The sequence below is a fragment of the Carcharodon carcharias genome, chromosome 21 (genome assembly GCF_017639515.1).
Source record: "Carcharodon carcharias isolate sCarCar2 chromosome 21, sCarCar2.pri, whole genome shotgun sequence".
NCBI lineage: Eukaryota > Metazoa > Chordata > Chondrichthyes > Lamniformes > Lamnidae > Carcharodon > Carcharodon carcharias.
Window position 1 is genome coordinate 38,858,960 of NC_054487.1, and position 13,212 is coordinate 38,872,171.

At 39.4% G+C, this 13,212-nt stretch overlaps 1 protein-coding gene across 3 annotated transcripts in view; it reads right to left on the reverse strand.

The window, feature by feature from the left end:
• The window catches only part of iqub (IQ motif and ubiquitin domain containing), a 106,444-nt gene that overhangs the window by 57,950 nt on the left and 35,282 nt on the right, over positions 1-13,212 (reverse strand). For 2 of the 3 annotated variants that reach the window (XM_041216146.1, XM_041216145.1), the window contains 2 exons: positions 12,629-12,757; positions 10,947-11,081 (listed from right to left, as the gene is read on the reverse strand). The exons of the other annotated variant lie outside the window; for it this stretch is intronic. In XM_041216146.1, the coding sequence (XP_041072080.1) occupies positions 10,947-11,081; positions 12,629-12,757 (264 nt within the window). The remainder of the gene's footprint in view (positions 1-10,946; positions 11,082-12,628; positions 12,758-13,212) is intronic. 3 annotated transcript variants of the gene reach the window in all.

Below are 13,212 nucleotides of genomic sequence, written 5' to 3' on the forward strand. Positions count from 1 at the left end.
AGGGCGTGTCAGGAAATAGCTGAAATCTTTAAAAGTAAAAGCAGCTGCTTAAAATTAATTAATTGACGCAAGCCAAAGGGAAGAAAAGTTAAGATAAAGCAAAATAAAGTTAGAGTAATGTAAGAAATCGGGGTCTTGAATAAACAGGTATTTTCTGCATAATATAAATATTGAAACTAGGAGCAGAAGTAGGCCATTTGGCTCTTCGAGCCTGCTCTGCCATTCATTATGATCATGGCTGATCATCCAACTCAATAGCCTGCTCCCACTTTCTCCCTAAACCCTTTGATCCCTTTCGCCCAAGAGCTATATCTAACTCCTTCTTGAAAGCATACAATGTTTTGGTCGCAACTGCTTTCTGTGGTAATGAATTCCACAGGTGAAGAAATTTCTCCTCATCTCAGATTATAGAACCTTTATAGGATTTTCTAAACAGCATTGATTCTAGCTCTGGAAAGAGGGTTTCTAAACACTTTGACCCTCTTAGATACTTTGACAGTCTTAGTTCAGGCTGCCATGTGACATCCCTAAGCTGGTAGGATGGCGTCCTGTGCACCCCATTATCTGTGCAATTGTTTCGAAGGACAAGGATATAACCCTCAGTATGATGTAAACTAAAAGGCTGATCTCGAGCAGGATGATGAACAGGGAGGTGGTAACCACCCTGACAATTTGGGTACCTGCCTTGTGCCCATTGATCAGAATAGATGGATAGATGATTGACACTGCGTAAGCTACCAACCCCCAGAAAAAGGGTATATTAACAAGTGCTCAGGCACAGGGACTAGGTCGTATACTGGTGAGGAGTTCTGCTTAGGTGGTGCTGGTGAGGTGGCAGTGCTCGTTGGACAGCTGCCTTCTTCAGGTGGAAGATGGACCAATGGAGGGGGAGGAAGATCAAGGGAAAACTTTCCTAACACTTTGACTTGAGAACAGAATGCTGTTATTACAAGCTACTGAGATCAACACACACTGGTAACTGTCTGTTTGTCCTCCGGGATCACTAAATCGCTCTCAACTGTTACAGGTCAGATACTTTTCTCTGTCTAATTAGTTAATGTATCATAGCTAAACTGTTGCTTCTTAATAAACTCAATAAACTTTTTTAAAATTACATATGATTAGTCGACTGCCTATTTAGGTATCTGTGGCCCTGAATCCTAGAATCTTACAGTAAGTAAAGTTAAGGCATGGCAGGGCAGCTCAGCTATGTGGAATTCCCATCCTGTAACATGAGGGAAATCATTGGTGCTTCATGTGGCCTAGGACAACCACATGGGCAGGAAGTGTCACCAGCTGCAGAATCTTCAGGTTTTAGAACTTGAGTAATGACTGGAGTTATTGTGGCACATCTGCGAGGCTGAGAGCAACATGCATAGCATATTTAGGGAGGTAGTCACATCGCAGGTTAAGCAAGTGTGCACAGAAAGGGAATGGGTGACCGCCAAACAGTCTAGGAATCTCCTGAGTCCATCTCACTCACTAACCAGTTTTCCGTTTTGGATACTGGTAAGGGCGATGGTTCCTCAACAGAGTGCAGCCGGAGTCAAATCTGTGACGCCAGGGCTGGCTCAGCTAGACAGGAAGGAGGTAGAAGAGCAGAAGAGCAATAGTGGGAGGGATTCAACAGTTAGGGGAATAGACATGCATTTCTATGGCCACAGTTGTGACTCCAGGATGGTAAATTGCCTTCCTGGTGCCAGGGTCAAGGATGTCACTGAGCAGTTACAGGATATTCTTATGGGGGATAGTGATCAGCCATAGGTCGTGGTCCACATTGGTACCAACAACAAAGGTAGAAAGCGGGGGTGAGGTCCTGTAAACACATTTTAGAGAACCAGGAGAGATTAAAATGCAGGACTTCAAAGGCAGTGATCTCAGAATTACTCCCAGTGCCATGTGCTAATAAGTACAGAAATAGGAAGATTGAGCAAATGAACGGTTGGCTGGAGAGATGATGCAGGAGGGGGGCTTTAGTTTTTGAGACATTGGGACTGGTTCTGGGACAGAAGGGACCTGCATAAGGAGAACAGGTTACACCTTAGCAGGACTGGGACCTTTACTAGTGCTGTTGGGGAGGGTTTAAAGTAGTTTGGCAGGTGGGTGGGAACCAGTGAGGGAATTCAGATAGCAGAAAAACAAAGCTGGTAATAGTGCAAAGAAAAGTAGTAAGTGAAATTGGAAGTCAGCTGAAATAAATGATTGAAGTACAGGAAATTGTTAAAAAGACAAAATTAAAGGCAGTCTGAATGAATGCAGTATTCGCAACAAGGTAGATGAATTGATAGCACAAATAGAAGTAAACGGGGATGATCTAATTGCCATTATGGAGAAATGGCTTCAGGGTGACCAAGGCTGGGAACTGAATATTCAAAGGTATTTGACATTTAGGAGGGATAGGCAAAAAGGAAAAGGAGATGGTGTGGCATTGTTAATAAAGGATGAGATTAGTACATTAGTGGGACAGGATCTTATATCGGAAGATCATGATGTTGAATCAGTTTGGATAGAGCTAAGAAACAGCAGGTGCCAGCAAACAGTAGTGATAATGTAGGGCACGTTATAAATCAGGAAATTGGAAGTGCACATAACAAGGGTAATACAATAATCACAGGAGACTTAAATCTACATATAGACTGGGAAAATCTAATTAACACTAATGCTGTGGAGGACAAATTCCTGGAATGTATACAAGATGGTTTTCTAAAACAGAATGTTGAGGAACCAACAAGAGAATGAGCTATTTTACATCCAGGGTTTTGCAATGAGGAAGGCATAATGAATAATCTTGTTGTAAAGGAGTCTTGAGGGAAGAGTGACCAGGATATGATAGAATTTTACATTAAGTTGAAAGTGATATCGTCCAGTCAGAAACTGGGATCTTAAATCTAAACAAAGGTGTGAGGGACAAATTGGCTGTGAGTGATTAGGAAACTACTTTAAAAGGTATAATGGTAGGTAGGCATTTAGAGAGCTAATACTTGGTTTGCAACAAATATACATTCCTTTGAGGCACAAAAACCCAAAATGAAAAGTGATTCAACCATTACTAACAACAGAAGTTAAATATTGTGTTAGATCAAAGGAAGAGGCTCATAATTGTTGCCCAAAGAAGTAGCAAGCCTGAGGATTTGACAGATTTTTAGAATTCAGCAAAGGAGGATCAAGAAACTGAATAAAAAAAAGGAAAAATAGAATATGAGAATAAATTATCATAACACAACAGATTAGCAAACACAAATGTGGGCAGAGCCAGGAGAATTTATAATGGGGAATAACAAAATGGCAGCAAAACTAAACAAATACTTTGTATCTGTTTTCATGGAGGAAGATCCAAAAATATCCAAGAAATATTAGAGAACCAAGGGTCTAGTAGGAATGAGGAACTGAAAGAAATCAGTATAAGTAAAAAATTAGTACTGGAGAAATTAATAGGACTGAAAGTTGATAAATCCCGATTATCTACCTCCCAAAGTGTTGAAAGAAATGGCTGTAGAGATGGGGATGCATTGGTGGTCATCTTCCAAAATTCTATAGATTCTGGAATGGTTCCTGCAGATTGGAAGGTAGCAAATGTAACCACACTATTTAAGAAAGGAAGGAGAGAGAAAACAGAACTACAGAGCTGTTAGCCTGACATCAGTAGTAAGGAAAATATTAGAATCTATTATAAAGGATGTGATAACCTAACACTTAGAAAATAATGATGTGATTGGGCAGACTCAACATGGATTTATGAAAGGGAAATCATGTTTGATAAACCTGTTGAAGGCTTTTGAGGATGTAACTAGATGAATTTATAAGGGGGAAACCAGTGGATGTTATGACTAAAGTATAATAATTTTCAGAATATTTTTCTGGTTTATTGTGAAGTAGGTTTATGGGGGTAAGTATAGGTGGTTCTGTCTGTGATTTAATTACATTTGGAGTCAAGTAGATTGCAAGCTTGAAATAATCAAAAGAAGCTAGGTGTAGAAATGGGCTTGACATGCTAATGAGTAAACATGGATGCTGGCTTAACATGTAAGGTGTGAAGGGAAATTGTGCATTTAGATAAATGTAGGGATTATGGGATTTCAAAGGGATGCTAGTCTGTTTACGACTATCCAGATAAGCAAGGCTAAGGAGTGTGTTTATTTTTCCTGATGGTCACTGATAATATTGGCAACATGAAAGTTTTTATATTATTAGGAAGATACAGTTTCAAAGACATGGAACAATAGAATTTACATATTAAAGAGAGAGAAACATATAAAAGGAGAATGAAAGGCTATGTAAGGAGTAAGATCCAACAGGAGTTTGTGAAACAGCCTTCAAGAAGCCTCCAACCATTTGTGCATAAGTTTGTTAAGCAAAGTAACTGAAGTTTGGGAAAACCATTTGGAATTCCACTGTCAAGTGGGTATTGTGTTAACTTGCTGGCTGTGTTTTAAATCTAAAATCTATTTTGGACTGTTGCCTTAAAGAGAGTGTGTAAGTGGGAGTCAGGTCAGCTAGGAATTTTAGCATTTGTTATAGTAGTAAGTAATTATAGTCATATATATGTGCTTGAGATCTTTTATTTTGTTATAAATATTTTAATCTAATTTTTTAAAAATCTCTAAAGGTCATTACTTCTGAATTCAGTACACACATCTCATAATAAATATAAACTGCAAAACTACTGTGAAAGCGTGACCAAGTTTCCCTTGTGGGTTTGGTCTGCCTGGCACACATCGACTGTCACATCATAACGTATTTGGATTTTCAGAAAGATTTTGATAAGGTCTTACATAAGAGATTAGAAAACAGAATTAGAGCACTTGCAACTAGGGGTAATATTTTGGCGTGAATTGAGAATATGTTAATATATTAATTGAGACAGAAAACAGAGAGTAGGCACAAACAGGTCAGGTTGGCAGACTATGACTAGAATGGTACCGCAAGGATCATATGAGCACACACGATGTGGCAAATGATATGCGCCAGGCAGATCAAATCCACGAGGGACACATGATCATGTAATTACAACTGTTTTGCAATTTGTATTTTATCTCGAGATGCATGCCCCGAATTCAGAAGTAATATGACTACCACAACTACAGAGGTTTTTAGAAAACTAAATTAAACCTTTATTAATAAAAGAAAAGATTTCAAGCTCACACATAGGTCTACAAATTACTACTATAATAACTCCTAAAACCCTTAATTAATCTGGCTCCCAGTTATACCTCTATTAATGCAACAATATAAAAATATATATTTAAACAGACCCAGGCAAAGCAACACGATACCCTGGACAGTGATATTCAAAGTGAGTTTTCTCGGCTTCGGTTCCTGTAGATAATAACTTGATTCACAGATGCTGGGGCTTTTCACACTTGTGTTAGATCTTGGAATTCCTTCCCCTCTGACACATAGCCTCATCTCCTTTATAAATGTTCCTTCCTTTTTAATGCAAATTCCATTGTTCCCATATGTATTTGCAACTTTATTTTTCTCATAATATAAATCTTTCATGGTACTAATTTTATCAGTAACCTTTGGGAAAAATAAACACACTGCTTGGCTTCTTCTGGCTAGATGTAACATCTCACTATCTCTTTGAAATTCAAACTAACCTAATTTATCTATAAATGCAAATTTTCCTCACAACTCACATTTTAAAAGTTTAGCCATGTTTACGTATTTGTCATTTCAAACCTAGCTTCTTGTTGATGACTCAAAGCCTCCAGACCAACTATCTCCAATTCAACTAAATCCCACATACACACAGAGAAACTAATCCAAACCCCACTATTAACCCACTTTTATAATAAATCACAATCACATTAGGAAAATTATTATATTTTCATGACAATATGAACATACAAACTAGGAGCAGAAGTAGGCCATTCGGCCCCTCAGGCCTGCTCCGCCATTTAATAAGATCATGGCTCATGTGTTTTTGTTTCGAGTTCTATATTCCCATCTACCCCCGAAACCTTTGATTTCCTTGCCTAACAAGAATCTATCTGCTTCTGCCTTAAAAATATTCAGTGCTTGTGCGTCAGCTTTTCACAATCTATATCAATGATTTGGATGCGGGACCAAATGTAATATTTCCAAGCTTGCTGATGATACAAAACTAGCTGGGAATGTAAGATGTGAGGAGGATGCTAAAAGGCTTCAAGGGCATTTAGACAGGCTAAGAGAGCAGGCAAGAACATGACAGACGGAATATAATGTGAAAAAAATGTGAATTTATCAACTTTGGTAGGAAAAACAGATATACAGAGTATTTTTTAAATGGTGAAAGATTAGGAAGCAATGATGCCCAAAAGGACCTGGATGTCCTTGTTCATGAATACTGAAAACTATCATTCAGGTGCAGCAAATGGTATATTGCCCTTTATTGCAAGAAGATTTGAGTACAGGAGTAACGATGTCATGCTGCAATTGTATGAAGCCTTGATGAGACCACACCTGGAATATTGGGCTGAATTTTCCCGTCAGCGAGCAGGGGGCAGGGCCCACTCGCCAACGCGAAAATGACGTAATCCCGCCCCATTTAAATCTTCAGGAAGGCGGGGGCACAGTGAGAGCAGCGGTCTGCCACCGACCTGTCAATGGCCAATTAAGGCCATTGACAGGATAATTAAAACAATTAAATGATCTGTCCAACCAACTTTAAAGTTGGTCGGCGAGCCAGGAGCCCCGGCGGGCTTCTGAAAAAACATGAAACCTCATCCACCGGCGCGATGAAGTTTCATACAGGGTTTAAAAAAGTTTATTAAAGTTTCAGTGAAATTTATTAAAATGTCACACGAGAGGGACATGTTAAGGATTTTTTAATTTTTCTATTTTTAAAGTTTATAAAGCTATCAGCCTTCTCCCTGAGGCAGCACTTAGCACAGGGAGCGCATAGCGCTTCCCGCCGGGCGTCACACTGGGCAGGACTTAATTGGCCCACCACTTAAAATGGCGGCGGGGCCCGCTTCTCTGGCGGGGATCAGCTCCCTGCCTGCCGGAGATTGGGTTGGACCCGCCCACCCGACATGCAGAAAATTCTGCCCTTTGTGTATAGTTTTGGTCTCCTTACCTAAGGAAGGATATGTTTGCCATAGAGGGAAGGTTCACCAAACTGGTTCCTGGGAGGGTAGGATTGTCCTATGAGGACAAATTGAGGAAATTGGGTCTGTACTCTCTGGAATTTAGAACAATGAGAGGTGATTTCATTGAAACATACAAAATTCTTACAGGGCTTGACAAGCAGGCGCAGGAAGGATGCTTCCCCTGGCTGGGGGTGGGAGGTCTAGAACCAGGGTCACAGTCTCACAATAAGAGGTAGGCCATTTAGGACTGAGATCAGAAGGAATTTCTTCCCTAAATCGTTGGAATTCTCTTCCTCAGAGGGCTGTGGGGGCTCAGCCATTGAGTATGCTCATGACAGTGATCGACAGATTTCAAGTTAGTAGAAGGTCAACCATGATCTAATTGAATAGTGGGGCAGGCTTGAGGTGCCGAATGGCCTACTCCTGCTCCTTTTTCTGATGTTCCTGTATTTCTCACTTCTGCACTCCAACCTCCTTATGATAAATCCCAACATTCCATTAGTTCTTTTGATTACATTTTGTACTTGCACGCTAACTTTGTGATTTGTGTGCACAAACACCTGAATCTCTTTGTTTCTCCACAATTTCTAGTCTCTCACAATTCAGAAAATATTCAAATTTGTCTTTCTCCAATCTAAAGTGGATCCTCATATCAAGCTCCATCTGCTACTGTTTTGCCAACTTACTTAGTCTGTCTATACCCCTTTGTAATTTCCTGATCCCATCCAAACAATTTATTGTGTCTCCTAAATTATTGTCATTTGCAAACTTGAATATACAACATCCTCTCCCTTCATTCAAATTATGAATATACATGGCGAATAGCTGAATCACCTGTACAGCTTCTTCAGAAACACCATTGTCTCATTCCACTGCAAGGATTTGTGGCAAAACCAAAGGACAGGGCAGAAAAAACAGGTTTTCAAGTATAATGCTGGAAGAAAATTAAACAGAAAATGAAGAAATAACCCTGGGAAACCAGACACCTTTGAGGTGTTAGGGGTTTGACGCAATATCACACATGTGGGTTTAGTGATACCCAAGGCCAGACATGTTCTCATGTCAAGTCAATCGAGTAATTGTTGCAAGGTCATAGGACAACAGGTAAATGGAAATGGATTATCTTCAAAGTCAGGGAATCATGCAAAGAAAAGAAAACTAAAAAGTTATACAATAAATTATCACATTGATTCACAATATCAAGCAGGATATTGGGTTTGGGCCAGGACTCAATGTCGGAATCAAACGGCGTCATGACCTGCACTGTATGGGAAAGTCACCCAACAGTGATTTTTCCCAAATTGGCCAATTAGTGGCCAGAGATCAGGCATGCTGTCTAATTGAGGGCAGATTCCTAAAGCTGGAGGGCCAATATGAGATCCTCCAGCTCAGAAGGTGCAGCAACCTGCTGTTCAGGTAAAAACAAGGAGAGTAAAAAATAACCTCAGCACCTGGGCCACCACTCTGGGAGGGGAATGTCTTCCACAAGGTAGCTTATGGCCACAGTGGCAGCCAGGTAGATGGGGATGGTTTCAAAGCCTGCCTGGAGCACAGGCCTCGTAGACTGGTGCCAGGAGGCGCCTCCATGCAGCTTGCCTAGTCCCCAAAGTCTCGGGGCCCTGTAGGCTGACTGAAAGATTACAGTTGGACTACGCTGATAGGCTTTAATAGGCCATTAACTCCCCTTCTGACCCTCATCTGCCTCGGGGAAAATTACCCTGGAGTAAGATGGTGCCAGCAAAAAGGCATGCAGGCTAACAGTGCAAATTTTCATGCCTGCGTCCCTCTGTATTAGCTATTCAGCAATTAATGTCAGTGACTGCTTTTAGTCTTCAGTCACATCTGGTCAATAACTTATGAGGTTAAGCATCAGGAACACAAAGTCGGCAAAGATATTTCACTGGAAGCTGCTGCAAGTGTTCTGTGAGAATCCTTCAAAATGGTTTTCATAACTCAGACACCATTTTTAAAACTCTTGAGCACAATAAAATTTTTAATACAGTCCTTAAGAGAAACTTTCTTGTCTTGACACTTGGGCTGTGAAAACAGTGCATTCTCATTAATTAAGAATGGCTGACTGACTCGAATCTTAAAGGGTTGGTTAAATAGTCTATTCAACACGATGTCCTGACTGCGTTGGGCCTCCTGTTGGGAGCTTGTTCAGTTGGGCAGAAACAATCTGATAGAGCAGTAACTCTTTAAAAGCCAAAGCAGCAAGAGTGAAATTATCTGTGTCAAGAAATCTTTTGAGTTTCTGATATAAAAAACACGCTGCTTAGAATGAATTATGCATTTACTAACACATTGGTGGAGCTGCTCTTTCAGGAAATTTGCCTGGTTTGCCAGAAGATGGAAATTTTGTCCCTCACAGGATGTCAAAAGTTGAAAAATGTCAACACAGATCAACAGATTAACAGGGCCTGAATGCAGATGGAGAATAAGTTTGGCAATTTCAGAAAATCTGCCATGGTAAGGCTACCGAGAATTTACATGTATAAAGTTGATGAACAAAGAATAAACGGCACAAAGAGTTTCCTCTCATCTTGTTGCATCCTGACCAAGGCCATATAAAAAGCACTGACAACCTTATCATAGCTTCACATGTGTGTTCATTCTTCAGCAAGGTGTAATTGCTAAATGCAAATTTGAATGGGTACTATTGGTACCTAAGCACCTGTAAGCTCACAAAGGAACCTACCATCAATATCTGGTAACATAATGCATGTTCATTTGCTCTTGCACTCATTGGGTTGCAGAAAGAGACTCACTTGGGTGGCACCCCATATGTTCTTCTAACACCTCAACACTACTTTTCTGCTTGCAGGACAAGGTGGCACAAAACAGGAAGCAAGCAAGCCTGCACAAGACAATGGCTGTGGAACTTTAAACCTTTTAAGTTTATTCAAAAAGACCATTTTTGATATCTTGGAAGAGCATGGAGGGAGTGAGGATAGTGAAGCCAGGAGCTTCCCTCAAGCTCAAGGCGTTTACCATCCTTTTCTTGTTAAACACATGTTCCTCGTGTGTCCAAAGGTGATCGTCAAGAACAACCAACAGAACTAAACCAAGTTATCATCTATAGCACCCTCCATCATCCCCTCCACTTATTGGTTTGGTGACTCGAAATATGCTTTTAACAAAATGGATACGTTGCATACAATAATCACAAGATATACTGTTCTACAACTGTGAAATTACATTTTACATGAATTATTATACGTTTTAATGTTAAAAAAAAATTAGCTTTGTGCTACCATAATGATTTAGTAGTGCGCTGTCATCCACAAATACTATAAATGTATTTAACTGTTAAAGTAGCTTGATTGCTAAAGTAGTAGTATTTGTGATCATGGAAACATATTGCATTCCTTTCAGAACTGCCAATGAGGACATAAATGTTGGTTGTCATAATTTATGGTATTTGTGGATGACTGTGCACTGCAAAATCATTATGGCATCACAAAGTCAAAATATTTTTAAAGTTTGAAATGTATAAAAATTCCTGTAAAATGTTATTTTGCAGTTTTTGCAACAGTATATATTGTGATTAGTCTCTTGATTTCTTGAGGTTTAATGATGTTCAAAACAAAATCTGATTTTCTCCAAACGTACCCTCTTCTTCTAAGGAGCAGATTATGGTTTTAAATTATTTCTACTGATATTCTCCTGGTCTTTGAATAAACAGGATTTTAAAATCACCAATAAGAATTGATTTCAGAGATCATTAAATATGTTGCTCTCAATACAAGGACAATAACACGTGGCCTTTGTTACTTAAACATCACCAGTAATTTGAAAGATAATTAGCAACCTGGAAATTGTATTTTATAGGTATGGACACCATGTTACATTCTGTGAAAAAGTCAACACTACCTGGTTTGGTTATATCAACATGATCTGGTGGCACTGCCTCTTGTATTGTAACATCCTTTACTCCCACTGTTTCATCTGTTGTGACTTCATCAGTTGGACCTCCCCCTATATCATGGCCTACAGTTTCAGAATCTTCTGTTCCAAGTAAATGAGAACAATTAGGTTGTAGTAAAAAATAGAATAAATGCTTGGTTGTTGAAAGCCATTGTGATCAAACACAATCTAACTAAATAAAACCAGATTGATTGGCATGTTGAGTTGTGGGCCACATGAATTAAGATGATTACATACTTCCCTATCGAGTTTAGGATACATTTGTGTCCACGAGCCTCTCCATGCTGATTTGCCAATCAGAGTTTTCCCCACATGAAGTATGGGCAAAATAATCAGCTTGATCCATTTATGTGCATAATTTACTTTCCAGCTGCATAAAGGAAGAAAGTCATCTTGTCGCTGTGTTATTTGAGAGATTGAGTGCCTATCCATATTTGCCTCTGTTCATACCCCTTCTTACTGATCCCTCCCAATACCAATCCCCTACCATCTGCTCCGTCCCTCCCTTTAACCTGCTTGGAAAGCCACTTACTTTGTAAGGGGTGGATGGGGGATGGGGATGGGGATGGAGGGAGTGGATTGTCTAACATCAATCTAAAAGAAGTCCATCATACAGAGGATTGGGACACAGTGGATTGTAATGCACACATCCAGATCGACTCCTTTGCTGGTTTCCTTGCCAGCATCCCCACCTGCAGTCTTCATGAATTTCAGCAAATCCAGAACTTCCTAGCTTGTGTCTCCTACTGCACTGAGCTCCATACACCCTTCATTTTCATGTAATCAATGGCTCTCTGTGCCAAGACAATTTCAGAATCTTCTACTCTACCAAATGAATTTGAGAAAAATCATGATCCTTGCACAGTTATGACTCTGCTCCCCTCAATCTGAACCTTTTCCACCCATATATTCCACCAAAACCTCTTCCTTGTTGTCTGAGGTTGTCCTCTGTCCCTCTTTTCTACCAAAGGACACTGACTTTTCAATCATAATATCCTTGCTCTCTAGAATACTAACAAAACAATTTTGCTATTTTCCTATCTACTCTAAAAAGGCTCGTAAAAACCCATCTCTTCAAGCATGATTGAAATATATCTCACCTCATCTCAAATATAAATAATTGAATAATGGTAGCAAAATCCACTGACATTTGATTGCAGTGGCATCTCCACTCAGTGTTGTAGATTTGAGTCCACAATTCCACATAAGCTTCATGTGTTGGCCAAAACTTTAATGGGGATGGGGGGAGGGGAGGGGAGGGGGGGAAATAATTGGAAGAGAGGCCTACGATCTGCCAAAAATAAGGTGAGCTACTCTGAGGTGCATTTGTGCATCTATTGCAGTTAGTTACTATGTAGTAAGGAAAATAACCTGGAAATAACATGCTTATCCAGTGTTGAATAAGGGTTGATGCAAGATATGTGGACTCCAAAAGGATGCAGTTGGAAAAATTATAAAACTCTGAGAAAATATTAATGATAACAATTTGCATGGTTACACCACATTTCTGCAATTAGTACTGAGATACCAACCCACAATCTTTCCACCGAAATGTCACCAGTAATTTAAAAAATAAAACGTTACTAGTCCATGAACACTAATTTTATTCTATTAGCAAAGAACAATACCTGTTGGACTACCAGCAACTTCCAGTGACACAGTCTCGTGTGATGTTTTATTTGCTGTCTCTTCATCAAACAGAGTAGCTGCAGATGCAGATGATTCTCCCGTATCATAATTAAAAAATTCGGAACTTTCTATTACAGCAAATCAACACATTTGCGTGGTTGATGTTGTAGCATTGAGTGTGAAAAGGAGAAAAATAGATTATCATACATATACGTAGGGTGAAATATATGGCTTTTGGAATACAACATATTTGGGGGAAAAAATTGTCCAATCACATAAGAACAAAACAATCCAGTGTCATAGTAGATTTTATATATATATATATCAATGTTCAAATTCATCATCATGTTGAATTTTTGATCTCAGGATGAACATAAAAACATTTAATATAAATATAGGAATAAGGTGCTAGAACATGGACAGGTGGACCAATAGTCTCCTTGTGTTGAAATCTTACAGTTTTACAAAAATTAGACTTCCTAATGTATGAGAATTTTTATGACATTTCAATATTGCACTTAGGGATGACACAGTTTTTGGACTAGACATCCCTTGAGATCATTGTCAGAAGTCCACATGTTCA